This window comes from Hylobates moloch, unplaced genomic scaffold, assembly GCF_009828535.3.
Source record: "Hylobates moloch isolate HMO894 unplaced genomic scaffold, HMol_V3 SCAFFOLD_1, whole genome shotgun sequence".
Lineage (NCBI taxonomy): Eukaryota > Metazoa > Chordata > Mammalia > Primates > Hylobatidae > Hylobates > Hylobates moloch.
The window spans coordinates 73,853,571-73,881,269 of NW_026652276.1; the positions used below are offsets into that span (position 1 = coordinate 73,853,571).

The 27,699-nt window shown below is 38.9% G+C and overlaps 1 protein-coding gene across 2 annotated transcripts in view; it reads right to left on the bottom strand.

The window, feature by feature from the left end:
- Positions 1-27,699, bottom strand: part of CERS6 (ceramide synthase 6) — a 325,638-nt gene that overhangs the window by 76,932 nt on the left and 221,007 nt on the right. For both annotated transcript variants that reach the window (XM_032755472.2, XM_032755471.2), the window contains exons 5-6: positions 5,932-5,982; positions 1,989-2,081 (exon numbers count right to left, since the gene is read on the bottom strand). In XM_032755472.2, coding sequence (XP_032611363.1) covers positions 1,989-2,081; positions 5,932-5,982 — 144 coding nt within the window. The remainder of the gene's footprint in view (positions 1-1,988; positions 2,082-5,931; positions 5,983-27,699) is intronic.

The window sequence follows — 27,699 nt, forward strand, 5'->3', positions numbered from 1 at the left end:
TGGATACCAGTTTGCAACTTAGCAGATTACTGATTTAACCAAGAAATGATACATTACAGTATTGTGCTCCATCATAATGTAAAGGAACTGATTTTGCTTATTCATTTACCCTCAACTTACTGATTCCCACGATGAGCAGCTACACTGATAGTCATGGGGGTGCAAAGGTGAACCTATCTTGCTTGCTGGGGACTAAATGCTTGTGTCCTTCTCAAATATATATATTGAAACTCTAACCCCCAAAGTGATAGTATTAGGACATGGGGCTTTTTGGCAGAAGCCCTTGTGAATGGGACTCATGCCCTTTCACAAGGAGGCCTCATAGAGCTGTCTTGCCCCTTCCACCATGTGAGGACACAGTGAGAAGGTTGTTATCTATGAGAAAGTGGGCTGTTGCCAGACACTGAATCTGCTGGTGACTTGATCTGGGGCATCTCACCTTCTAGAACCGTGAGAAATAGATTTTATAAGCTACTCAGTCAATCTGGCATTTTGTTTTATTAGCTCAATTGGATTAAGACATTGCATTTTATCCTCCACGTATTTGAACTTTGTCTTGAAGGTTTTAGAAACATAATTCTTAGGCAGCAGATAAACAAGAATGACTAGATAGGAAGACTGTTTAAGAGGCTACACAATAGAGTGGGCAAAAGGAGAGGGAACTGTAAGTTTGTCAGTGACATAAAGGAAGAAGGTACACAGAGTGGCAAAAACGAGAGCAAAGGAAAATGTCTGGCTGACATGACTTTTGGTTCTATGGGTTACTGGAGAAGAACAAGACTAGAAGACCATGTCTTCAGTCAGGAGCACTTTGTATGTGAGGCTTAGTTTCCTCATTCATAAAATTAGCATAAATAATAAAATAATCAAACTGGACCTCTGATTTGTTGTCAGGACTAAATGATATAATGTACAAAAATAACACAATATACGTTGTGTATCCCTTACCCCAAATGCTTGGATTAGAACTGTTTTCTTTGGATTTTGGAATGTTTGCATTATGCTTACAGATTTGCATCCATAATATAAAAATCTAAAATGCAAAATGCTCCAATGAGCATTTATTTACTTTGAGCATCATGTTAACACTCAAAAAGTATCAAATTTCAGAGCATTTTGGATTTCCAGATTTAGGGATGTTCAACCAGTACTATCATCTGTGACTACAGATGTGGAAGTATGGACCCAGAGAGAATGTGGGGCACAGGAGAAACATTACAGAATTAATGGCATGTAGGTTATGGTTGGAAGTGTCAGGAAGTATAAACTCAATCATCCAGGGAGATGGCATCCTGTGATTCAGGTCCAGAACTCTGGTGCACCCAAATATGCAAAGCATGGGGCATTAAGACAAAGGACAGCAATGTGACTTTGAAGGATTAATCCAAATATGGTTGGTGTCACAGAAAAATAAGCGGTAAAGAGCTAGAAGTGCCAATTCTGCCTAGAAGCTGGTAGGATGAAAGCCAGAATAAGTGGATTTAACACGTAAGGGGTCACACAAAAGCAATTACAGCAGAGGGGATAGGTGGAAACCAGATCACAGTTCACTGAGGAATGCTGATTTCTGAGACATATTTTGACACTGGACAACCCTGCAACTGGGGAATTAATTCTGTAGGGTTGAAACACTGAGACTTTACTCTCTCCCAGGAGCTACAAATAGAATTTTTGCTTTTTATTTAATTTGGAGAACAGAGGGACTTGGGAATTAGATTGAGAGAAAATTATTTCTATGGGGATTCATTGCTACATTATTACATGGAGAAAAGAAAGCTGAGTTTTAGGGGATGAGGGAAGAAACAATAGAAACAAAATATAAAACAGCACAAACAAAAATAGAGAACTTTCTGTAATAATGCAGCAAGTCGTACTAACCTAGGGCTGCCAGGAGAACAGGGGTGAGTGCCTTTGAGAGTCTACACCCACCTGCTAAGGGCCATTAAAGATGCATGTTTGCAAGCACTTTACGACATAACCGCTCTTACCTTTCTTTTGATATCAGTGAACTGCGAAAACATTAAAGACCAATAAAACGACAGCTCCAGGATGTAATAGTAGTGAAGGTCAGTTGTGAGTGGCTGAAGGTGAAAGAAAAAAAAGGAATGATTAATAGTTAATAGGGAACCCAATTTGTATCCCAGACATCTCAAGCTCACTGCTCAAAAGTAACATGGTCTTGCACCTGCACAAAGGCAGTTCCTGTCCTATTCTCTTTGTAGATGATGGGGTTTTGAGGATAACTTTAATCCACAGCTTGATGATATTACTCTCATTTCATCTCCGACTCAAAAAGCATTAATTAGCATGAACATTTGGGACTCAATTCATTATCAGTTTAACAATAGCATTTATGATTCTTTGTCACAAGTATCTGCAAAATTCCTTAAGCAACCTGAAAAAAAATTCTAATACAGACAAAGAATAACCCTGGACAACTGCTGCGAGTATAGGGACAAGATGGTAGGTGACAGGAACTGGAATACTGTATGGGTCACTGAGGCATACATTTAAGTTCTGCATTAATCAAAAAGCTTTTTTTTTGTTATTAGAAAATGTTCAGTACATTTCAAATATCAAAAAGAATTATTCAAAAATATTTACTAAAAGATCAGAGGGACAGGAAGGCTGCCAGGAGATACCAGACTAGGCACTCAGCCAGGATATCAGATCACATCTCAGCTCTACAGCTTAGCAGGTTTAAAACTTGGGTCTTAGTTTACTGATTTGTAAAATGGGAGTGATACCTGCTTTAACTGCCTCAGAGGCTCAGGGTCGGGGGGAGGCTCAGAGAGGTAGTGGAAGTCAGGAATATTTATTTTGTACATAATCCCACTAAAAACAAGAGAGTTTTCAAAACACATTTTTGATGAGTTGTTTTTAATTGTTATATTGAGTTGTAATGAAATGTCTTGCTTTATTAAAATAAATGAAAAACATTTGAAACTCATCACACAAACAAGTCCATACCCCATACACAAGACAATACCATATATGGTAAATACAATTGAAATATAAGTGTTTTGTACACCAATAGCAGCATAATGAATGACTATCAGGAGAAGTTGGCACTCACCCACTCTATGCATGGGAATCACGGAAAAGTTGTCCTGCATAGATCTTTGACAACAAAATACATAATGGGACAGGATACTAGAACCAGCAATCCTGAAGTCTAAATGACAATGAGCACAGCGTGGACTGAAAGTTTGTGTCCCCCTAACATTCATATGATGAAGCCTAATCCCAATGTGATGGTATTTGGAGGCAGGGCCTTTGGGAGGTAATTAGATCATCAGAGTGGAGCCCTCATGAACAGGGTTAGTGCCCTTATAAAAAGGGACATGAGCTCTTAGGGTATTCTCTTGTAGCAGCCTGAACTGAGACCTAAGCATCAATTCAGCATCTCCCTGGATAGAATACACTTCCCATTGAACTGTCCTTGTAAAACCTGAAGGCATTAACGATGAAGAATGGATATTCAGGGCAGACGGATGGCTGCAATGAAGTTTAGAAAATCGAGCCCTGGCTCAGGACCCTTTGAGCCAAGGGTAAATTTTAGTTTTAATGATATTCTCTTACTTCCACATCACCACCTGGGGAAAGGCCCCAGAGGAATTATAAGGGCAAGTCAGACAGCATCTGGAAACCACAGAGTTCATCCCATTATAATAATTACTATGTCCGAGGAGTGCTTTGCAGTTGACAATGCTCACTCACATGTTAATTTCTTTGATTCTCATAAAAATTAGTACTATAATTCTAGACCTAGATTGTATAGTTGACAGGAAATTACTGTCAGTTAATTCAGGTTAAGAGGCTAAGCCTAGGTCTCATAGCTAGTGAGGCCCCATGACCACCAACTAGGGTGTCTCATGTCCAACTTGTGCTTCTTATACCAAGCTTTAAAAGGTTCAACTGAATGCAACTTCCTATTATTTTAAACTTAGAATATACACATGTATATGAAATTATTTAATATGTAACAAATAATATATGTACTTACATAAAATAAGTGTATCCTTATTAAAATTGAAGTAGACCACTACTTTTTCACCTCAATGTCTGTTCAATTATCTATTTAACATATACGCTAAAGATACAATAAATATGTCTCATAAGCATGCTCGGTCTTCAAAAGTGCCCTTAAGCCTAGAGACTGACTTGGAACAGGAATCTATATATTTACATAGGCATGCTTACACACAAAGTACTATAATTGCATACATAATAATTGTATGCTGTTTAGTTCCCCCCCACCCACGCACAAAGAAATCAGTTAATATTCTTTATTACTATACAGCATTTTCAAAGATGCACCGTTCCCATGAGAAACCATGAATTTGTCCTACATTTTGGGGGCTATATGCTGAATCATACAGAAGACAATCTTGATCTGAGTCCCCACAGATAGCATCTTGCCTTCCATACTCGTGGTGTTTCCTCTTTTTAAAAACATTACTATCTCCCAGACCCTCAAACTTTCATGTTGAACCTGCAGTGCTGTGAAACCCTCTGCAGCTACACTATAGACCATAGCTCTAGCAACTCATTTTCTCAGAAACAAGCAATTTCTCAGCTTCAGCCATGAACATGAAAGTTATTCTGGACTAAATTATAGTTAGAAACAAGAGTAGGTATTACATTTCATTTGGCACTTGTATGTTCTTTTATAAACAGAAATGTAGACATACATGGATTTTGCTACTCACTATACCATTACAGGACACAAAGAGCCTTATGTGACAATGTTCCAAGTACGGCAAACAGCAGTTGGGCCTGAGAATTACAATTGTGTAAAATAAGCTATTGGTGTCAACACTGCTTTAGTCTCTATCAAATATCCTCTGAATGCTCAGCTCTCTTGCCATGTTCTATTGCTTATTTATAGTGTTTTCTAATGTGAATAAACCACTCGTAAGGGATGAAAATGCCAACTGGAATTCCATTTCTATGTGTGCTTAATGTTGAACTAGCTCAAGGAGTATCCAGTGCCAGTCCCCACCCTCTGCCGTGACACTAGGTGTAACAAAGAAGACACAGGGCAAGCCTGCTCCCCATAGGCCTGTGCACACCCCAAAGACCAAACACCTCAAGAGACAACCCAAAGAAACCCCAAACAAAAAACCTGAAGTTGCTTATTATAATGTATAATATGTCTCCTCATTTTGTCACAAAATACCTAGCTTCATTTGCTTCTCTTACATAATATATCCCAACTGAACATGGAGTTATAGAAATTTCCCAGCTAGAAACTTTCGGACAAGTCCAGCTTTTTAAACGGATCTAGGGATCCCAACAACACATGCTTATATCACTGAATTCATGGGAAGATGCAAAGGTATGCCAGTGGGCAGAGATCTAAAATGCTTCCTTTCTGGGATATGATTTTAATCTCACTTTCAATGACGCTGTCTTTAGTTGCAGAAATAATCCTTCCATATGTCATAGTACAAGCCCATTTTTCTGCACTCAAGGAAATGGTGCTTGATTTACATATTTGGAGGCTGCTTCTAAGTCACAAAGTGAACTGAACTCAGTGTACCTGCTCCAGCCTCACACTTGATCTTTCCCACTTGCTGTTGAGGCAGGTCTGCACTATGTCAACATGACTCCAGACTTACCTCAGTGATTAGAAGCAGATCAGCTGTTAGGAGCAGGAATTTTCCACCTGTTGAAGTAACTGATCCTATTCCCTTGTAAATGTACTTTCCAAGCTGACTCCATCTGCTAGGGCAACTGGGCCTTGATTCCGAACTTCATTAAGAATAATGCACAAATTACTATCCTCACTAGATTATGTCCAGCACTGATCAGCGGGAGTGGGGCCAAAAACGAAGGTGGTTGCCCAACCTGTTGGGGCCTGCCTGAGACCATGAAATTGACCGAAGGTAGATACTTTAAAAACCCCAGACAATAATGCCTCCTTACCTGATAGGGGTAGTTGTACCAGCAATGCCTCGTATTCCACAACCAGGGGGTCTGAAAAAAATGACAAAAAAATATTTTACATAGTTTAGAACATGGATAAGAGGATAAAAAAGGTTTACAATAGGCTCTTGCCCTAATATTTTTGGATTTCAATAATTTACCTGTGTGAGAATTGAAGAACTTTAAAACAGCTAGGCATAGGATATTAAAGCAACTAGTATCATACAATATATTCTCTCTTGGTAGTATTTTGGGCTGCTTTTGGGATGCAGTTCCGGCTGGTGTTTTTTTCTATTTTGCTGGTCACTTAGACATATTCCTGCTACATAACCAGCCTCAACAGCAGGGCCCTGCAGGGGTCTCACAGAAACCAGATATAAATCCTCCATCTCACTCTTATCTATAAACATCGACGACAGTTAGTATAAACTGCCCTGAAACTCCTCAGACTCAATGTTTACCAAGTGACAATATTCATGCCTTGACCAGGGTTCAGTGACATGCAGGTATACTTCTTAAGAAGGACACTTAAGACTAACCCTCACAGCACATGCCAACTCCCTGACCTGTGATCCAGGTCTTTTTATGACAAAACAATCATTCTTTTATTTTTTTTGAGACAGAGTCTTGCTCTGTCGCCCAGGCTGGAGTGCAGTGGCGCAGTCTCGGCTCACTGCAACCTCCACCTCCCGGGTTCACGCCATTCTGCTGCCTCAGCCTCCCGAGTAGCTGGGACTACAGGCACCCGCCACCAAGCCCAGCTAATTTTTTGTATTTTTAGTAGAGACAGGGTTTCACCGTGTTAGCCAGGATGGTCTCGATCTCCTGACCTCGTGATCCACCCGCCTCGGCCTCCCAAAGTGCTGGGATTACAGGCGGAAGCCACCGCGCCTGGCCAAAACAATCATTCTTAATTTGAGGGCAATTACTTGCCTTATGACACAGTATAATTAGGAAAATTTAAGTGTACACACAGATTCTAAACATTTGTAATAATCAGGGAGGGGTTGGTATGAATTCAAACAGACAGCCGAATTATCCAATAAGACCAGCACAAACTTTCTCATAGTTTCAAAATAATTTCAAAAGAAGTATTAATGTTATAATTCTTTTGCATCCCTTATCCGCAGCTGTCAGCACTTTCTGATATACATCTATATGCATTTGATATACATCTATATGTTTCTTATGATTAATCTGCCAACATCTTCATCAGCCCTGTATCATAGGAATGAGGACAATTAGCTTCAGGTGGCTAATGTCTGCTGAGTCCTCCTTATGTCCTATATACTTTTAAAGGCTCCTACACATATTAACTCATTTAATCCTTATAGTAGCTACTAGTATTTTTCTTAATTTATAGATAGGTAAATGGAGGCCCTGAGTCTGTGAATAACTACCTAGGTTCAACAGCTAGGCAGTGCCAAAGTCGAAAATCAAACTGAGACTCTCTGGTCCCAAACCCAAACATAACCACTGTGCACCCTGTCTCTGAGTCTGATCAAACGAAACCCGATCTCAAGGTAGGGAGCCAGATTTCTGTACAAAGCCATGCACTGCCCTAAACCTAACTATGTTCCAGAATCTTTACATTTCCCTTTCATTCAAGCACTATTCACTTTCTTTCCGAGATCTTAACTCGGCTCCTGATTTTGCCTTTTGCTCCCTGTTCAATGCTGTCTGTATCATGTAATCTCACTGCACTTAACTTCCTCAGTGTCTGAGTTGTCTGTCTGTCTCCTCCATTTCTCTCATCTATAACATCAGTGTTCATTATTGACCTCACAGAGTGATTGTGAAGATCAAATGAGATAGTGTGCATAAAACTACTTGGGAGGCTTACTGTGTTTTTATAGTTAAGTCAGCAATATGTGTCCATTGAGGAAGATGTAAAAAATAAAGAATAAAAAATAAAAATAATTTAAATTTTCATCATCATTAACATTTTGATGTATAGCCCATTTTTGGTCTTTTGTTCCTATGTAATATAAACATGATAAGATCAATTTACTTTTAAATACCCATATATATGCAGGTTTTTAAAAATGTGGGTACAACACAGCAACATCTATTTTAAAGTACAAATGTTAGTTACTGCCGTTCTCTCTGATAAAGTTGAATATCTCCTCAATTGAAAGTCCTTGAAGGAAAGTTAAGTCATATGCATGTTTATCCTCTCACCATAGACTTCCAGGTTCACAGTTCAGCACTCATCTACTGAATGCTAATGAAAAGGAATACAGAATGGAAATGCAAGGCCTCATGTTCATCTAAATTTATCAGTCCCAAGGCCATTGGGCATGTGTGTGCTTGCCCCTAAGGATGCAGCAGTTATCTCTGCCACTGTGCCCATCCCTTCCAGTGACAGGCAGGAGGGCAAGGTATAACTCTAAATGATGCAGAAAAATCCGTCGTTCAGAACTTTCCTTCCTTTGTGAGCTTCTTGGCTGATTAGTCTTCTAAAACCCAGGCTTTTCTCTGTGTACATCAGATGTGCATCCCCTAGATCTGCTTTCATTGCGTGCCCGATGCCTGACTGAACTGCAGAAACAGCAGATAAGTGTCTGCCTCTTTTCGGGCTCCTGTGCATCGGAGGCAGGGGCACAGACCTGGATACCATGAATCTGATGAAGCTACCAGGGCCCAAGTTCAGCTCACAAGTTTTCTGGCCAATCATTTAAGAATATATTCTTTCACACAGAATGCATGTTCACATATACCCCTCACTCTGACAACATCAGGTATTAATATCACCTTCCATATGCACAATACATTTTTCTAGGATCTTAAGTTATACCCCCCGAACACTGTGAGACAGTAGAACAAATATCTTTCCCAATTTATAGATAAGAAAACCGAAGTCCATGAGTTGATTCTCCTGATTTCTTATAGCTCAACACTGGTGTATGAATCTGGATTGGCTGTTTATAATTTGGGCATAACTTCTCCTTCTTTTTTTTTTTTTTTTTTTGAGACGGAGTCTCACTCTGTCACCAGGCTGGAGTATAGTGGCATGATCTCAGCTCACGGCAACCTCTGCCTCCTGCGTTCAAATGATTCTCCTGCCTCCACTGATAAAAATTTTCCAGCTTTTTAGAATCATTTCCACATTCATTTGATGTCAAAATCCATATATTCTATCACACAAATTATAGGACAGTAATGTAATTAAGAACTTAAAAAGATGAAATATTTAGACATCATAGAGGAATGGTGATTAAAAATACACTAAAAACCCTCAATTTAGAAAGTTAGGCCTAGCATCTCCCTAACTAATAATAAAAGCTCTGTACCTAGGAGGTTGCATGGCAATTCAAGCACATTTTCCAGAAACAGAATGCCTTTTTCACATGACGTTACAGCATCAAGGAAGGTTATCAAGGTTGGAAAATCTGAAATCAAATTTTGGGTCAGTCATGGTGGCTCACACCTGCAATTCCAACACTTTGGGAGGATGAGGTAGGAGAACCGCTTGAGCCCAGGAGCTCAAGACCAGCCTGGGCAACACAGTGGGACCTCACCTCTACAAATAATATGAAAATTAGCTGGGCATGGTGGCATGTGCCTATAGTCCCAGCTACTCAGGAGGCTGAGGTAGGAGGATTGCTTGAGTCTGGTGGGGGCCAAGGCTGCAATAAGCCATGATTGTGCTAGGCATTCCAGCCTGGGCAACAGAGTGAGACCCTGTCTCAGAAAATAAATGTTGTTCCAATAACCTATGATTCACATTATTCCTTCTCACACATGTACACTTAAATCATGTTATAAAACATTTCACAGATTTAAAGTATTTTATACGTGTCATCTCATTTAATTCTGACAACATTTTAAGCAATCAAGATAACATCACCAGCAGAGGCCAGCAGACGCCATTAAAGATTTACAAAAGAACACGCCAGCTCAGAGCTTCACCAACTGTTAAAATGCAGGCTGAGGTCTGGGCTTGGGGATGAAATTCTGCATTTCTAAAGCTCCCAGTTGATGCTCATGCTGTTAGGCCATGGACCACACTTTGCAAGCAGTAAGGTACTAGGGAAAAGCAAGAAGGCTGATTCCATCTTTTTGGTATTTACCATGTATGAGGCACCTTGCTAAATACTTTGTTAAGATATTTCACAATTCAATATAGATAAATGAATTAATGAATTATTTCTAATCTTTGCGAGAATCATTTGAAGCAGAAGAACCACTGCTAGTAAAGCAATAGCTAAAGATATGCTTCTCATCCAGCCTCCTTGGCTGGTACAATTCTCGTGGAAGCTCTGGTGGAAGCAAAGTTTGTGTGTGCCACTTGGGGATGGTGCCCCTAAAAGGTCAGTGTGAATGAGTTCCTCTCACCCTTTCTCCATTCCTATTGAAGGGAGATAATGAAAACTGAAGCAGTCACCACTGGCCCTGAAATGGAAGTTTCTATGGAGTCTGGTATCAGAAGTCTCCCACCAGCCCTGATCTGCTTCCCTCCGGATTGTATGTATGAGATAAATAAATTCCTATCATTTCTCTCATATCTAAGCTAGTGTGTTTTGCTTTACTTTTATATACAGTAGCATAGCCTGTATTCTAATATTAATACATGCATCAAGGTAAGTATCAATTATTTTGTAGACAAACAGTCTCAGAGAGGAACAGTAATTAATTAAAGGCTACGCAGCTGATAAGTAGAGAAAGTGGAAATCAAACCTAGGCCAGCCGGGCTCTTCCACTGTGCCTTCCGCTGGGTACTCTGGGTGACGAAGAATGAGTAATGAAAGAAAAACGTCATAGGCATTTGGAATAGATTCCCCCAAATGCGCTATTACCGAGAAACACTTAATTTTAGGTTTAGAAAGGACCTCCAAATCCTGTAATCTATAGAACAATCCACAGGTCCAGATGGGTAACCAGTTCTTCTTACTATTAAATAACTCAATGGTTATCTCACTGACAAGATCCCTTACGCTTCCTTCCTTCCTTTTTTTTTTTGCCTTGGTTAACAGAAATTGCATTTATTTATTTATGTATTTACTTATTTATTATTTCTCTTCCCTAATCACTAACATGACTGTATTTGAAGATAAGGCCTTTGGAAGGTAATTAACACAAAATGAGGTCATAAGGTTAGAGTCTTAAACCAATAGGATTGGTGGTGTTACAAGGAGAGGAAGACGAAGAGAGAGATTTCTCCCTCTCCCCGCGCGTGCTAAGAGGGAAGACCATGTGAAGACCGCAGTGAGAAGGTTGCTCTCTGCATACTAGGAAGAGTGCCCTCACTAGACGCCAATCCTTATCAGACCTTATCTGGAACTTCCAGCCTCCAGAACGATGAGAAATTTCTGTTGCTCAAGTCATCTAGTATGCGGTATTTTGCTACAGCAGTCTGAGCCGACTAACATAGCATCATAAGAGGACTCCTCATAAATGGTGCTTACTAGCTATTAAATTACACGTCAACTAATTTCAATTTAAGAAGACTTATAAAATGTCTGAATAAGACTAAGACAGGCCATATCACAGTGGATGAAAAATTACCTCTAACTCTCTCAATCTAAGCCACAATGTATAATGGGATTTTTCATTAGATTATGCGCCTCTTCTCCCAGACGCATCAATTGAGACATAACTCAGCAGCAAGCATATCCATCAATAAGATTCCCTTGGGCGGCATCTGTGGCTGTTCTTACCCTGAGCAAACCTGATCCTGGCACCAGGATAGGAGCCAGAAGTGCTGGTGCAGGTCAAGCCTTCATCGACATTTTGACCATACACATTAAGAATCGAGTGCAATTTATTCTATGATTTTTTTTTTTTTTAAGAGAAGGGTAAAGAAGCATCTTTAAGTGTCAGTAAATCTGCTCTTTCATCCAGTATCTTCTTTTATTGGCTGCACTACAGAGGTTTCATTGTGAATAGAAGTCAGAAAAACAGATAAGGTCTGATACTTTACCATCTGCAATTATCATGTTAGTGCAAGCCTAAAGAGATAGCGATTTTGCAGCAAGGACCAGAGAAAAGGATATCTGATTAACCAGACAAGTGGTCAATGGTTAAATAGAAACATAAATCACATACATACATATATATGCTTTTTTCCCTCCAAGAATCAGTAGGTATCTGCAGCTGAATAAGCAGTAGTGTCTTTGAATTAATAACTATTTTGATTTAACAAAAGAACAAGAATCACAAAACATATTAAAAACATTTTGTTGCCTCATCAAAGATGTAAAAAGGTGTGTGGGTATTTACTCGAAATCAGCATCTTGAGGCAAATTTCATATTTCGCTATTTCCGTGAAAACTCTTACCTAGCTTTCACAAAGCCCAGCTGATGCAACCAGGAGTCAAGGAACATAGTCTAACAGACATTGGTTCTCTATGTAGTTGGATTATGTTTAAAAAATACCAAAAACCTAGATTCTTAAACTACTCTGACACTACTTTCACTAAAACTACTCTGAGAAAACACTCACTGAGTTATATTTAAACCTTATGCCTTTTGCTTACATTGAGGATTTACTCTAAGAAACAAACATAAGAAAAATGCTTCCATGAGTTTATACTGGAAACGTTCACCCTAAGTCCAATGTGTAAGTTCCATGGGACATTTTTGCTTCAAAATTTAGTCCAAGGCAGGAGGAAATACTTTCTTTCTGTTAATGCTTAGCTTTAAATGCTTCCTTTCTGTTAATGTTTCTTTGTGCCAAGTGATAATTACGTTTCCCCATTGTTATTAATACCTTTCCACCCTGGTTTTGAGAAGCTGAGACCTAATTCTGAAGCTCAGTCATAGCAAGTGTGATCTGTGATTGCCTCTCAACATCTTTGCTTATTTCTCTTTTCATGTGTAATTTTAAATGTTCAATATCTATATTAATAATTTGTTATCTAAATATTGAAGATTCTTTTAAGAAACTTATTAATTTAAATGAATGTAAATCAAATCAATTTGAGATGATAATCTACAATTTTAATTGAATACACATTATAAAATAACTCAGAATACAAAGAAATATTTCACATTTTGTGAGTTTACAAAGATATAAATAAATTGTGTTTGGGATGAAAAGAATGAAGCCAGAAGTCTCTCAGCCTGAAGAAACTCCTGATTAGTGGTGAGCAGCCGAGAGCACTCCCAGAATGCAAGAGGTGCCCTTTCCTCCTTTCCTGGGACAGTAGATGTGTGACTATAAATCTACCAAGCACAGCAGTAACCCCTCCCTAGATGCCTGTGGCATCTGCATTAGCCTTGAAAGCTCTCCTGATGTGGAAATGTAATTTGGACTTGACCCCATGGCTTTACGTAAAGAGTCTTTCACATTGATCAGGCTTTAAAAAGGATGCTAGTCCTCTAGACCTGGTCTAGCATGTGCCTTTACCACATTCTGCAATCAATTTAGTAAGTAACTTTCAGATCCGTGAAGTATATATAGGTAGAAAGAGTTTTCTGGAGATGGGCACTCAGGTCACAGGATTTCCAAGAGGGTTCTAGCATAGAAACAAGCAGATGGAAAATGTGAGTGGCATTTCCATGGCTTCTTAAGCGTTTCAGCCAATAGTTCTCAACTTCTGCCTCTCTTCAGCTGAGGTTCTCCACACACATCTACAGTCACCGTGGCACACTATGCACACTACAGCTCAGAGTAAGAACGCTGTGATTCTCAAGAGTCTGGGGATATGGCGCTTCAAAGACTACCTCTCCCATTTGTTCTGATGTGGACTCTCCTCTACACCCAGCAAGAATCACTGCAAAGTAAAAGAGACCAATCAATTCCATGTTTAGAACAGGAATTAGGGAGAAAGAGACCAGGTATAGAAAAGAAAAGATGAATGAAAAAGAGGTAGAAAGACCTAGAGGGAGGGTGAGAATGTCAACACACAGGGAGAGAGATGTGCAGGCCAATGTAGAATATGAGAATGAAGCCAGTGACAGTGGCTAGTAAGAAGCACAAAATTAGTCAAAAAACATTTTAGAGATATGATTGATAACAGACAAAGGATTACTATTTCTAACATGTAAAGAGCTCATAAAAAGTGATTAAAACATTTAAATATCCAATGAGAAATGGGAAGAAGATACAAACAGGCAACACATCAAACAAAAATATGTGACCAAAAGCACATGTAAAAATTACAGATTAAACTAGACAGAATTTTTTATCTGAGAGTCTGACAAATATTGAAAAAGGTTCATACCCAAAGGTCACTTATATACTTATAGGAAAACCAATACTCTGCAAACTGGAATAACCTTTCTAAAGGGTAATTTGGTAACATATATCAAAAGTCTTTAAAATGTACATATCTTTGACCAAGCATTTATTGTAAAAAATTAACTAGACCCATATATAAAGGTATTGATACCTATCTATTATAATTCTATTTACAATAAAAATTAAAAACATATCCTTGACTTAGCATTTATTATTTAAAAATAATTAACTAGACCCATATGTAAAGGCATTTATACATAGATATCCATTATAATTCTTTTTATAACAAAAATTAAGATAAATCGGATCATTCACTAATACAGGGTTGATGATTTCTTAATTTGGGATTCTCTAGAAAGAGTCACTGAGATAAAGACCCGGATGTAAGCTGCTTTGGAGAAAGTAAGATAGACAAAGGAGAAAAACCAATACAATTTTCAGGAATGAGCTGGTTACTGCTGCAGGCAACTGCATGGGGAGCCCCTGCAGAACCACATAGCATGGATCTAGTAACTGTCTCAACACGGGACAGGGATGCTGCGGCATTTATCCACCAACTCCCACCCCCCATTGTGAGAGTTGTAGTATTAACTCCCCCATTTTTCCAGGTTGTATCTTCCTGTGTCTAGGTGACCTCTGCAGCTCTGGAGAAAGAGCAGAAACATGGCCCAGCTTGTATGTCATGTGGCATACTGTCAAGGGTGCATGCAACTGCTCACTACCGCTGTGCTAAAACCAGATGAGCTACGGAAATGTTAACAGGCACATTCATATTTTAAGTTAAGATCCGGTTACAAGAAGGTATACAGTGTACTTAACGTTTAAAGTAGATATATATTTAGACACACACACTAAAAATGCCTGGCAATATATTTACCCAAAATTGCTTAGTAGTAATCTCTGAGTAATAATTATTTCAGGGGATTTTTATTTTTTTCTTATGTTCATATATTATTAAATTACATATTGTCATAGCTATAATTTTTCTGCAATGAACAAGTCTTATCTGGATAATAAAAAGCCAAGTTTATGTAGTTTTAACAGGTCTTATTTCAAAAAACACACTGGCAAACTAAAAATAGAACTACCATATGATCCAGCAACTCAACTACTGGGTATATATCCAAAGGAGAGAAAATCAATATCTCAAGGAGATATCTGCATTCCCATGTTTATTGTAGCACAATTCACAACAGCCAAGATATGGAATCAACAGATGAATATATTTTTAAAATGGTATGTATACACAATGAAATACTATTCAGTCATATAAAGGAATGAAATCCTGCCATTTGTAGCAATATGAATGAGTTTGGAGGACATTACTTTTAAGTGAAATACGCCAGGCACCGAAAGACAAGTACCTCAGGTTCTCACTCATATGTAGAAGCTAAAAAAGTTGATCTCATAGAAGTAGAGTGTAGAATAGTGGTTACTAGGGGATGGGCAGGGTAAGGGGAGGGGGTTAGCCAGAAGCTAGTTAGTGGACACAAAATATAGCTAGAAAGGAAGAACGGTCCTGGTGCTCTACAGCACTGTCAGGTACCTATAACTAACAACAATTTATTGTGTATTTTCAAATAGTTGGAAGAGTGGGTTTTGAATGCTCCCAACACAAATAAATAATACACATCTGAGGTGACAGATGTGCTAATTACCCTAGTTTCATCTTTATGCATTATATACGTGTACTGAACTATCACACTGTACCCCAAAAATATGTAAAATTACGTGTCAAAAATAATAAAAGCAAGAATGAGAATAGTTTTAAAAAACCCAAATTTGCTCTATATTTATAAACAACATTAATAGTGTCAACAATACATTGCCACCCTCAAATTATTCAATAATTCTAATTAACTTGAAACTAATAGCTAGCACAGGATATAGCTGCCTTTGGAGTATTTATATGTTGACAGTGATATTTCAAGTACAAACAAATCATTAATAATTCTAAAATCCCAATTAAGAGAAAGTAGAATGAGAGAAATAAGATGAGCAAATAACAGAGAATAAAACCTTGCACTCATTAGAGTGATAATTAACTATTCTGCCACCCACCCAACTTGCTCTCACCTTCCAAGATCCCCATCAGTCCCTTCCTTACTACTTCTCAACCCATTTGCCTAGGCCTTAATCTATTTGTGCTATTACTGCACGCTTCTCATTCACACATTGTTTCAAGTATTAACTGAGTGCCTACCATGCATCAGGTACTGGGCTGGACATGAAGATGCAATGGACAAGCTCGCCATTCTCAGGGAACTTAGCATCTCCTGGGTAACCAAAACAATTACATTACATGCTACAGCAGGAATAAACACAAGTGGTAAGGACATAGTACATGAAAAGACACTTAGTCCACTTTGTACTGCTGTAACAGAATATCACAGACTAACTTATAAAGAACAGAAATTTATTCCTCAGAGTTCTGGAGGCTGTTAGTCCAAGATCAAGGCATTGGCATTTGGTCTTGTGAGGGTCTTCTTGCAGCATCCTCACATGACAGAATGCTGAAGGGCAAGCTACTCAAAGGCTTTGTGAAGCCTCTTTTATAAGGACCTAAATCCCATTAAGGAGGAAGGAGCCCTCATGGCTTAATCTCTTCTTGCAGGTCCCACCTCTTAATATCATGTGGCAACACCTGAACTCTGGAGGGGACACATTGAAATCACAGCAGCCTTGGAGGGTGGGGTAGGAGGGGAAGGCTCCATGAAGAGAGGCCTGGTAGTTACAGACAGAGGACAAACAGAATGTAGTCAGTGAGCAGATGGAGGAAGGGAACTGCCAGGTGGAGGGAAGAACCTGTGCTTTCCTATAGCTCATGGACCAAGTCGTATCTCCAACATCATCGTTTTTCCTTATCATCCCTCTCCTTGCGTAATTTTCCAGATGAAAAAAGTTCAAATGCCTCCTCCCTATTTCCAGCTGAGAAGGTGGGATGCCCGTGCCTGGCTTTCCAGGCTCCTGTCTGCTTGGCAGACTACTGTGACCATGCACAACTAAGTCCACTCTCCCCAGCCAGCATCCCCTGCTCTCCCCAGGCCAGCTTCTTTGTGTTCTATTCATTCCTATCTCCTTGCCAGAACTACTCAGACCCCTCTGTCTTTCTGCCTGCTGCCCAATCTTCCAGACTCTAGTTTGCTGGCTTTCTGCCTCCAAAAATGATTTTAAGCATTTGTGAGTCTTTCTCTCCACAGAACTCCAGACTCTTTGAAAATGCCATAGTTCGTAAATTACTTCCAATGTTTAAGAAGTGCTTATCACGTTTCCCTGTGGTTTCATGCTCTTTGGTATTGATTTTCCTAATCAATCATCAATGTTTAAAAAGACTTCTAAGCACACAGGAGGCTGCAGGTTATCGGATATTGCTCATAAATAAGAACAATGTGGATCAGTGGAAAGAAGCAAGTAACCTAAGAGTAAACTAATATTTACTGGCCCCTTTCTTGATGTCAGGCACAATGTAAGTCCCACTTGTAGTTTCAGGCATTGCTGTATGAGATGTCATCATAAACCTCATAAATACTACAAAGAGAATTGACAGCGGTGGCCAACAAACCTGAATCCAAGCCTCTCTGAACCATGTCCTATCTGTGTATGAGCAAGGTACTAATCTCCCTGAACAATATTTTCAAATAAACTGTTTTTCATGACTAAGATACAGTTTTGTCACACAGAAAGAGAGATTATGAGTGGAAGCCACAGATGAAAAAGAGAGAAAAGATGGGGAGTTCTATTTTAACAACCCCTAACAGACACATCTGGATATACATACAGTCTATTTTTTAATTGACACATTGTAATTGTACATACTTATGGAGTACAATTTGATGTTTTAACACATGTAGATACTGGATAATGACCAAATTAGGGTAGTTCATATATCCATCACCTCATGCATGTAATTGTTTCTTTGTGGAGAAACCATTCAAAAGCCTCTCTTCTATTTTGTAATATACAATATCCTACTGTTAAGCATAGTTGCCCTACTTTGCAACAGAGCCCCAGAACTTATTCCCCCCTATCTAACATAACTTTATACCTGTTGACAAACGTCTCCCCACCCTCCCTCCTCAGTCTCTGGTAACTACTGTTGTAATCTCTGCTTCTATGATAACTTTTTAAAATAGATCCCACACGAGTAAGATCATATAGTATTTGTCATTCTGTATTTGGCATATTTCACTTAACATGATGTCCTACAGGTTCATCCACATTTCTACAAATGACAGGATTTCATTCTTTTTCATGGCCAAATAGTATTCCATTGTGTATATATGCCACATTTTCTTTACCCATTCATTCAATGGACACTGAGTTTAATTCCATGTTTTGGCTATTTTGAATGTTGCTGCAATAAACATGGGATTGCAGATATCTCTTTGACATACTGATTTCCTTCCCTTTGAATATATACTCAGTAGTGGGATTGCTGGATCATAGGCTCTCTTTACTTTTAATCCTATGAAAACATCAATTATTCCAAGGAGTTGATGCATATTGTCGTTCCAATTAGTGACTAATACAAAGGTCTGTCTAAAGAGCCTGTGTGTTCCTCCCAGGATTTTTACGAGGGCTTCTGGAGCCACGCCACCTCCTCAAGGCTCCCAAACCCCACCAGGAATGGAGAGCTGGTAATAAAAGTATAATTACCATGTACAGACAGGTCTTCTCATTCCTATATTGAACAACTACTCAGGTGGGAAAGAAACATATTATGAAGGTAGAGGACACGTGAAAATAAGACGATGGACTTAAAACAATAAACCAAAATCTTGTTCTTCTCTTGCTCCAAGGTAATGGGTTTTTCAGCTGGAAGTCTGACGATCCAGCCAGCCAGTGCTTCTCAGCCCCCTTGCAGTAAGAAGCAGGTGTGCTTCCTCCACATTTCCCTTTCCAGCCAGTGGGAGCTCAGATGAGGCAGGAATCTAGCTCCCAGTAGGCCTGACAGTACCTCAGGTAGCGATTCGCGAAGGGCCATCTGCAGATTTTTGAGGGTCCCTGAATCCAATTTAGGAAGGTATGAAGTCAAAACTCTCTTCATAACAATAGTAAGACATTTGCCTTTGTCACTGTGTTGATATTTGTACTGATGGTAAAAAACCAATGGTGCTGCCACACTGACTTCCACAATGGTTGAACTAATTTACACTCCCACCAACAGTGTAAAAGCATTCCTATTTCTCCACATTCTCTCCAGCATCTGTTGTTTCCTGACTTTTTAATGATCGCCATTCTAACTGGTGTGAGATGGTACCTCATTGTGGTTTTGATTAGCATCTCTCTGATGACCAGTGATGATGAACATTTTTTCATATGTTTGTTGGCTGCATAAATGTCTTCTTTTGAAAAGTGTCTGTTTATATCCTTTGCCCACTTTCTGATGGGGTTGTTTTTTTCTTGTAAATATACCCAAAGGATTATAAATCATTCCACTATAAAGACACATGGCCAGGCACGGTGGCTCATGCCTGTAATCTCAGAACTTTGGGAGGCTGAGGTGGGCGGAACACCTGAGGTCGGGAGTTCGATACCAGCCTAACCAACATAGAGAAACCCTGTCTCTACTAAAAATACAAAATTAGCCAGGCATAGTGGTGCATGCCTATAATCTCAGCTACTCGGGAGGCTGAGTTAGGAGAATCACTTGAACCTAGGAGGCGGAGGTTGTGGTGAGCCGAGATCGCGCCATTGCACTCCAGCCTGGGCAACAAGAGTGAAACTCCATCTCATAAAAAATAAAAAAAAATAAAAAATAAAGACACATGCACATGTATGTTTACTGCAGCACTATTCACAATAGCAAAGACTTGGAGCTAACCCAAATGCCCATCAATGTTAGACTGGATAAAGAAAATGTGGCATATATACACCATGGAATACTATGCGGTATAAAAAAGTGTGAGTTCATGTCCTTTGCAGGGACATGGATGAAGCTGGAAACCATCATTCTCAGCAAACTAACACAGGAACAGAAAACCAAACACTGCATGTTCTCACTCATAAGTGGGAGTTGAACAATGAGAACATATGGGCACAGGGAGGGGAACATCACACACCAGTGCCTGTCGGGGGTTAGGGGAGAAGGGGAGGGATAGCGTCAGGAGAAATACCTAATGTAGATGATGGGTTGATGGGTGCAGCAAACCACCATGGCATATGTATACCTGTGTAACAAACCTGCACATTCTGCACATGTATCCCAGAACTTAAAGTATAATTAAAAAAAAAATCCCCCCCTCCCCCAAAAAAAAAGCCCAAAAAAACACAAAGCAATGGTGCGTAAAACTGCCGGAGGCTTAGCAGGAAACAAGACAGTGGCACTAAACTCTACTCATGGACACTGTCTTCTTCACCAGCAGACAGTCGCGATTAGAAGGAAAAAGTTTCACTGAAGACTATCCTTGATGAAGCATAAAAGTCATTAACTTCATTAAACCTCTACCCTCGAGTCAACATCCAGATGATGGAATGAGAAGTACACATGCAGCACTTCTGGGGCAAAAAAGCTGAGAGAAACTTGTGTGATTCTCATTTGAGTTGCAGGCTGAAACTAGGCACTTTTTCACAGAGCGCCATTTTGATACAAAAGTATGACTGACAAGGTGTGGTTTTTCCGAATTAAGTACTTGTAGACATTTTCTCAAAAATGGACAAAGAGAGCCTGTCACTTCAAGAAAATCAAATGACAGTATGTGCTGCCAATGAAAAAATTCAAGCTTTTAAGTTAATATTGTTAGTATTTTGGAAAACATGTACAATCCACTATGAACCTTACATCTTCTCAATAGCTAAAAATTTTTCTGAGGGGATCAATAAAAACATTAACAAATGCGGGTTTTTAATATTCCATAATGACATGTTTAAATGCTTGCAAGACTTCCGTGCCTCAGTGGACCAGTAACTTCCAAATGACCAATGCATGATAAAAAACCATGTATGGGTGAAACAGCCATTCAAAGTTAGAGATAGATTAATAGATGTTAACATTAACTGTGTATAAATAGTCCACTGACATTAAAAAAAGACTCCTTGTTGACTTTTGCTATAGTATCAAAGAAGAATATTTATAGTTTTCTGGAAAACACATTAAGATACATCTACCTTTCCCAACTACATATCTTTAAGTTCAGGTTTTCTTCACATACTTCAACCAAAACAACACATCACAACAGACTGAACATAGAAATAGGAATGAGAATCCAGCTGTCTTCTACTAAACCATATATTAAGAAGAACTGCAAAAATCTCTAATTTTTTGTTTTAGAAAATGGTTATTTTGGCCGAGTGCAGTGACTCACACCTGTAATCTCAGTACTTTGGGAGGCCAAGGCGGGCAGATCACAAGGTCAAGAGATTGAGACGATCCTGGGCAACATGGTGAAACCCTGTCTCTACTAAAAATACAAAAATTAGCTGGGCATGCTGGCATGCATCTGTATTGCCTGCTACTTAGGAGGCTGAGGCAAGAGAATCGCTTGAACCCGGGAGGTGGAGGTTGCAGTGAGCTGAGATCGCACCACTGCACTCCAGCCTGGCGACAGAGCAAGACTCCATTTCAAAAAAAAAGAAAGAAAATAGTTATTTTTTTCCAAATGTCATTTATGTTACCTTGTAAAGCATTTATTATTTTGTTGTTGTGTTCTTGTTTTTTGTTTTGTTTTGCTTTGAGACAGGGTCTCACTCTGTCACCCAGGCTGCAATGCAGTGGCATGATCTTGGCTCACTGCAGCCTCGGCCCCCTGGGCTCAAGCTGTCCTCCTGCCTCAGCCCCCCAAGTAGCTGGAACTACACGTGCATGCCACCATGCCCAGCTAATTTTTTGTGTTTTTTTGTAGAGGCAGGGTTTTACCATGTTGCCCAGTCCGGTCTTGAACTTGTAAGTGATTTAACTGCCTCGGCCTCCCAAAGTGCTGGAATTACAGGCATGAGTCACTATGCCCGGCCTATTGTTGTTATTTTTAAATAAGGTAATGTAAACTGGGCGCGGTGGCTCACGCCTGTAATCCCAGCATTTTGGGAGGCTGAGGCAGACAGATCATGAGGTCAGGAGATCGAGACCATCTTAGCCAACCTGGTGAAACCCTGTCTCTACTAAAATACAAAACATTAGCTGGATGTGGTGGTGTGTGCCTGTAGTCCCAACTACTTGGGAGGCTGAGACAGAGGGATCGCTTGAACCCAGGAGGTGGAGGTTGCAGTGAGCCGAGATTACGCCACTGCACTCCAGCCTGGTGACACAGCGAGACTCCATCTCTAAATAAATAAATAAGGTAATGTAAATTCCTCAACTTTAATTGTTTATACAATAAATACCAATAGATATGACAAATAGCTAACATCAATAACATAAACAAAAGCTATTTAAGATCCTGTATAATTGTTACAAAAGTAAAGGGTTCCTGATACCAAAAAGTCTGAGAACCACTGCCCCAAGGATGGCAAATCAACAAAAGAAAAAAACCCGTCTCTGAATATCACGTGCAGCCAAGCTGCTCTGCTGGCCTAGGCCATTCAGAGTGGGGCTGTGACACGAGGCGGAAATAAACTTCTCTGTCCCTTAAGCCACTGTGCCGCTAAGTTTCTTTGCTACATTACTGATTCATCATGACCAATTCAAGGTACATATGGCAAGGACTACGGTTCTCAAGATGTAAGTTCCTTCAAATATATTTGCCAAATAAATAATATTCAGAATGTGCAATGTCACATCAATAGTATCTGATACCCAATTAATGTACACCCTCCCTCAAACTTCCTAGCCAAAAGCCAAAATTAGTATCAAGAAGCCAAAAACCAGTCAAATCAAGTTGAATGTGGGAAGACTCTTTTTGTTAAGGTTAGCAATATAGAAGTTTAATTAGAAATCCTTAGCTGTGGGAGAGGAAAAGGGATGGCCTTTGAGATAATACAGCCTAGTCAACCTTCAGGATTTTCACAAGTCATCTATTTTTAAAAATGAATTTATGTTGAGTTAAGGTCTAGCTATTTTAAAAAATCATCTTCCTGAGGACACTTTGAAGCAATTATATAGGAAAAGGTTGAAAAGCCAACTCTCTCTCTCTTAAACATATTAGACACTCTCAGCTTGACTTTTCTTGCATATAAAATTTGACTTGCTTTTTAAAATGTTATCTTGTCATCATGCGTGATTACTACATCTGAAAACCCACACATAACAGGTCACAGTGTATGAATCATGACTCCAAACATATTAACAGTTCTCTATTTCCCAAACTCATATCCTAGGAGAAACTCCTAGTCATCTGCTGTCTAGAAATGATCGCATATGGCCATGGAAGACATATTTTACATAAGTGAATATATTAAAAGAAAAAATGTTGTTGTGCTGTTACTATTTGAGAATGCTGCAGGAAAATACAAAATTCAGATACTTGCCAAGCAGCCAAATACTGGTAATATTAAATTATTTAAGCAGTGAACACCTCCTGTATGAATGGCAGAGGAATCCAGAGTAGAGAGACGGAAGTTCCTTAATTTCCCAATCCCTGCAATTACTGAAAAAGCAGGGAGTAGGGAGGAGCAAACCAGAAAGGACACAGGAGCCCCACTCTCAGGCCTTAGTCTGCCATTAGCCAGCTGGGTGACACCGAGTAAGCCAATTCCGCCATCTGGCTGCTCATTTATAAAATTAGAGGCTGGACCAAATAATTTCTAGAATTACTTCAAGCCCTAAATTTCACCACCACCTTTCTTCTCCCAAAAGACAAATCCTGGTTTGTCATGCTGACCGTGGTACTGACGGACCCCATGAATGGAAACTTGACATCATAAGGAGACCTGCCTTTTCCTTTTTTTTTTTTTTTTGTAATAACCCAATTTATCCAGTGTAATTTAGACTTTTTGAATCACTGATAATATTAAGCCACTTTTATTAAACACAATCAGGGCATTATTAGTAATCAGGACAATGAAAAGCTCATTTTGTGCAATTTTGTAATGTTGGAGTAAAACTCATAAAGCAATTGCTTCTCAATGTGTCCTCTATCTGTGAGGCTCAAGTTTTATATTATGTTTGGTATTAAAAATTAAAATTTTCTGAATTAAACACTGATGAAAATTTGATGATAATAATTTAGGAAATTAATACCCACCCTCTTCACAGCTACTTTCATATATTAGAATTCAGAAGGAAATCTTAATTTGGCTTATCATTACTCCCACTAATAAGACAACTAGTCAAACTATGTCCTTCAAATAAACAGCACATCCTTATGTATTGTTTATCTCCTGATTTAGGACAGAGAAATTATCCTTTGAGTTGCTCAGTTAATTACAAGGAAGGAATTGATCTCTAGGCAGTTACGCTTTGATAATCAGTTTCTGATTTTAATCAAGCTTGTTTTGCTGTTTTCCCAGCTTCTCATCTTCCAAAATTGTGTAATCATTTTTGGGGGGAGGAGTTGCAAGATACAAGTAGGATAGATTAATGCAATTGAACTATGTCAAGAGGCCGAACCAGCAATACAGAAGAGATTTGCTGAATATAAGATAAAGCTTCTCTCTGAATGAATCAACAGAGCTCTTAAAAACAATGAGACAAAAAGCCTTGGTGATTAATGAAACTAGGATGATATAGAAAATGTGATCTCAAGTTATTTCTCCATTTACTTGGAAACAAAAACTAGATGGCCAAGTAGCCACAGTCTACCACTGAGCAACCTATATCTATGAAGTAGAATACACTAAGTAGAACTAGGCCTCTCTTTATCTTCTGTTGTATTTTTGGAACACTTTTTTGTTTTGTTTACCCCAACACCTAATAAACTTCTGACTTCACTGATGTCTACAATATTAGCCCATCAATGTTTACACTCTTGTAGTTAGGCTCATACTCTCATGGGGTTTCACTTATTACTTGCCAAATATCTGATTCTTCAGGTATATATACTATCCTTTTCAGAACCTGCCTGTGCAAACAACTGAAAAACAAGATTATTACTGTACTAGAAACTGGCAATGTTGGAAAAGGACATGAAGTTGAAACAAGCTGGAGCCATCAGCCTTTAGGCCAAGGTATACAAATGACTTCATAACTTCAATCTATACTTCCAAGGGCTATGACTCAGAATGTATCCATGAGGCAACCATTAAATGGAAAACAGGCAAGAGACAATGACACTGTACTCACTCCAACTGAAACAACTTTAGTAATTGAGCTGAGATGACACACTGTTCCATCAACTTAGAGAAGTATCATCTAGAAAACTTATATGAAGCTAAGGCGTAATTCCACTTAATAGATGCATCATTGAGTTAAATGACAATATAATTTTAGACCTTCAACTAGCATTTCTAAGATACTCTAATTGAAGGGGTTTTGCCACCATAAAAATATTTTCAACTGTATAGAAATAGCCCAGTTTGGAGTGCTTAAATATTACTAGTCACCAATTCAATAAATACATATTTTATAATAAGCTGGGTGAAAATGTATCAATTTAGCTTCTGAGTCTAGGACATACATCCTGAAAGAATGACCCCATTTTCATATATCATGAGTTGCAAATAGAAATAACAGATATCTTTTACCTAACAGTATAATAGGATTGTATTATATGTAGCTACTGTGCCAGCAAACAAATTTTAATCAAAGATAGAAATAAATCCACTCATTGTAATATCAAACTGTTTTATAATGAGACTCACTATTCACTGTAATTTTGTGCCTGGAAAAACTAAGAGGACACCCAAGAAGAGGAAAATTACAGTTAGTCTAAACAGGAAGTAATCAAAAACTGTCTAAATATAGGGAAAACTGGCATCTATAACAAGCTCCAATAGTGACAAGATGTAACTAGCTATACCATGGATTTCCTTAAGCTTCAGATTATATTTATTTAAATGATGCCACTTTAACAAGTGGTATAAAAATAATCAAACTGAATGCTGGGACAATTAAGTCCCTAATGTATTCTCACTTATTCATTCAAGAATATGCATGTGGCCGGGCCCAGTGGCTCATGCCTGTAATCCTAGCATTTTGGGAGGCCGAGGCAGGTGGATCATGAGGTCAGGAGATGGAGACCATCCTGGCCAACACGGTGAAACCCTGTCTCTACTGAAAAAAAATACAAAAACTAGCTAGGTGTGGTGGCGTGCACCTGAAGTCCCAGCTACTCGGGAGGCTGAGGCAGGAGAATCACCTGAACCCAGGAGGCAGAGGTTGTGGTGAGCTGAGATTGTGCCACTGTACTCCAGCCTGGCAACAGAGCAAGATTCCGTCTGGGGAGAAAAAAAAAAAAAAAAAAAAAGCATGTATCCAGCACTTGCTCTGTGCCAGGCAGTGTTACAGCTACTAGGAATTTAGGAGTGAATAAAACCAGACAGACAGAAAATCATTGCGCTCACAGAATTTATTTTCTAGTGGAGGAAACTGCCAGTAAACAAGAGAAATAAGCAAAAATACACAGTATTTTAGAATATAATGAAGGCTAAGGAGGAGAGCAGGTAGCAGGAAAGCGGCATATGAAATGTCAGAGGGTGTGCAGGGAAGATGATATTGATAGCATAGCCAGGAAGGCATCATTGAAGTAGTGACCTTTGAGCAAAAGCCTGAAGGAAATCACTATCATTGTAACTTTCACTTTTCTGTTTTGACTATGTTGTTTTCTAGTTTCTACCTTTATTTATATGTAAACAAAACCATCCACACAGAGGAAAGAAGGCATGAATAAGAGAAGACAAAAGGTAAACTTGGCTTTTAACCGGCAAAAAGTTCACCACTGCTTTCTCCATTTCTAAGTTTGTGTGTCACCTTGTGAGTGCTAAGTCGCATCCTTTGCTAATTCATGGGTCCTGGAAAGAGCTCTGAGATGGGTATAATTAGACTTAGGTGGTGGGGGAAGGGGATATGACTAGAATTCAGATTTCTCAGGAGGCTGGTATTCTCTGGCAAGTTGGAAAATGAAAGGGAAAAAAATGCAGACAAATTGACTGTTTTTCTGCATGAACCCCTTAACTACTCCTTCATTTAAATTGAAAGCCTATCAGCTTAAAAAATAGTGTGATTTTCTGTTTCAATTTTCTGCTCTATAAGATAGCCATGGTGATTATCCACGAAGTTTTATGAAGTCAAAAACAGCAAGAATTTTAAAAGTAAAAACACTGTAGGAATAGATGTTACTGATTTTATTCTTTAGATCACCCCAACTGCAACGTGTTTTGATAATAGTAGACAACAAAGTAATACAAGAATGAATCCAATGGATTATACTGATAGTATAATCAGGATTCTGAAGCTGTGTTTTTACATCCAAGACCCATATGATAAACACCTAATTCTTCAATGTTTGACCAGTGTGTCTAATCATTCTGGTCTTTGAAGAAAATCTTCTGTTCCTATACAACACATTCTTCTGACACAGTCATGTATGTTAAGATATATGAGTTCTTATGACAATCTCCTAATTTATGTCTCAGAGTAACCTGCGAGTATATAACTTTATGCAGTGGTTGTTATTCCTGGAAAACATTTGATCAAATGCTATAAATTCACAAGGGCAATGATTTTCAACTAAGGTGTCATATGAGAATCACTTTTACTTTTTTTAACTTAC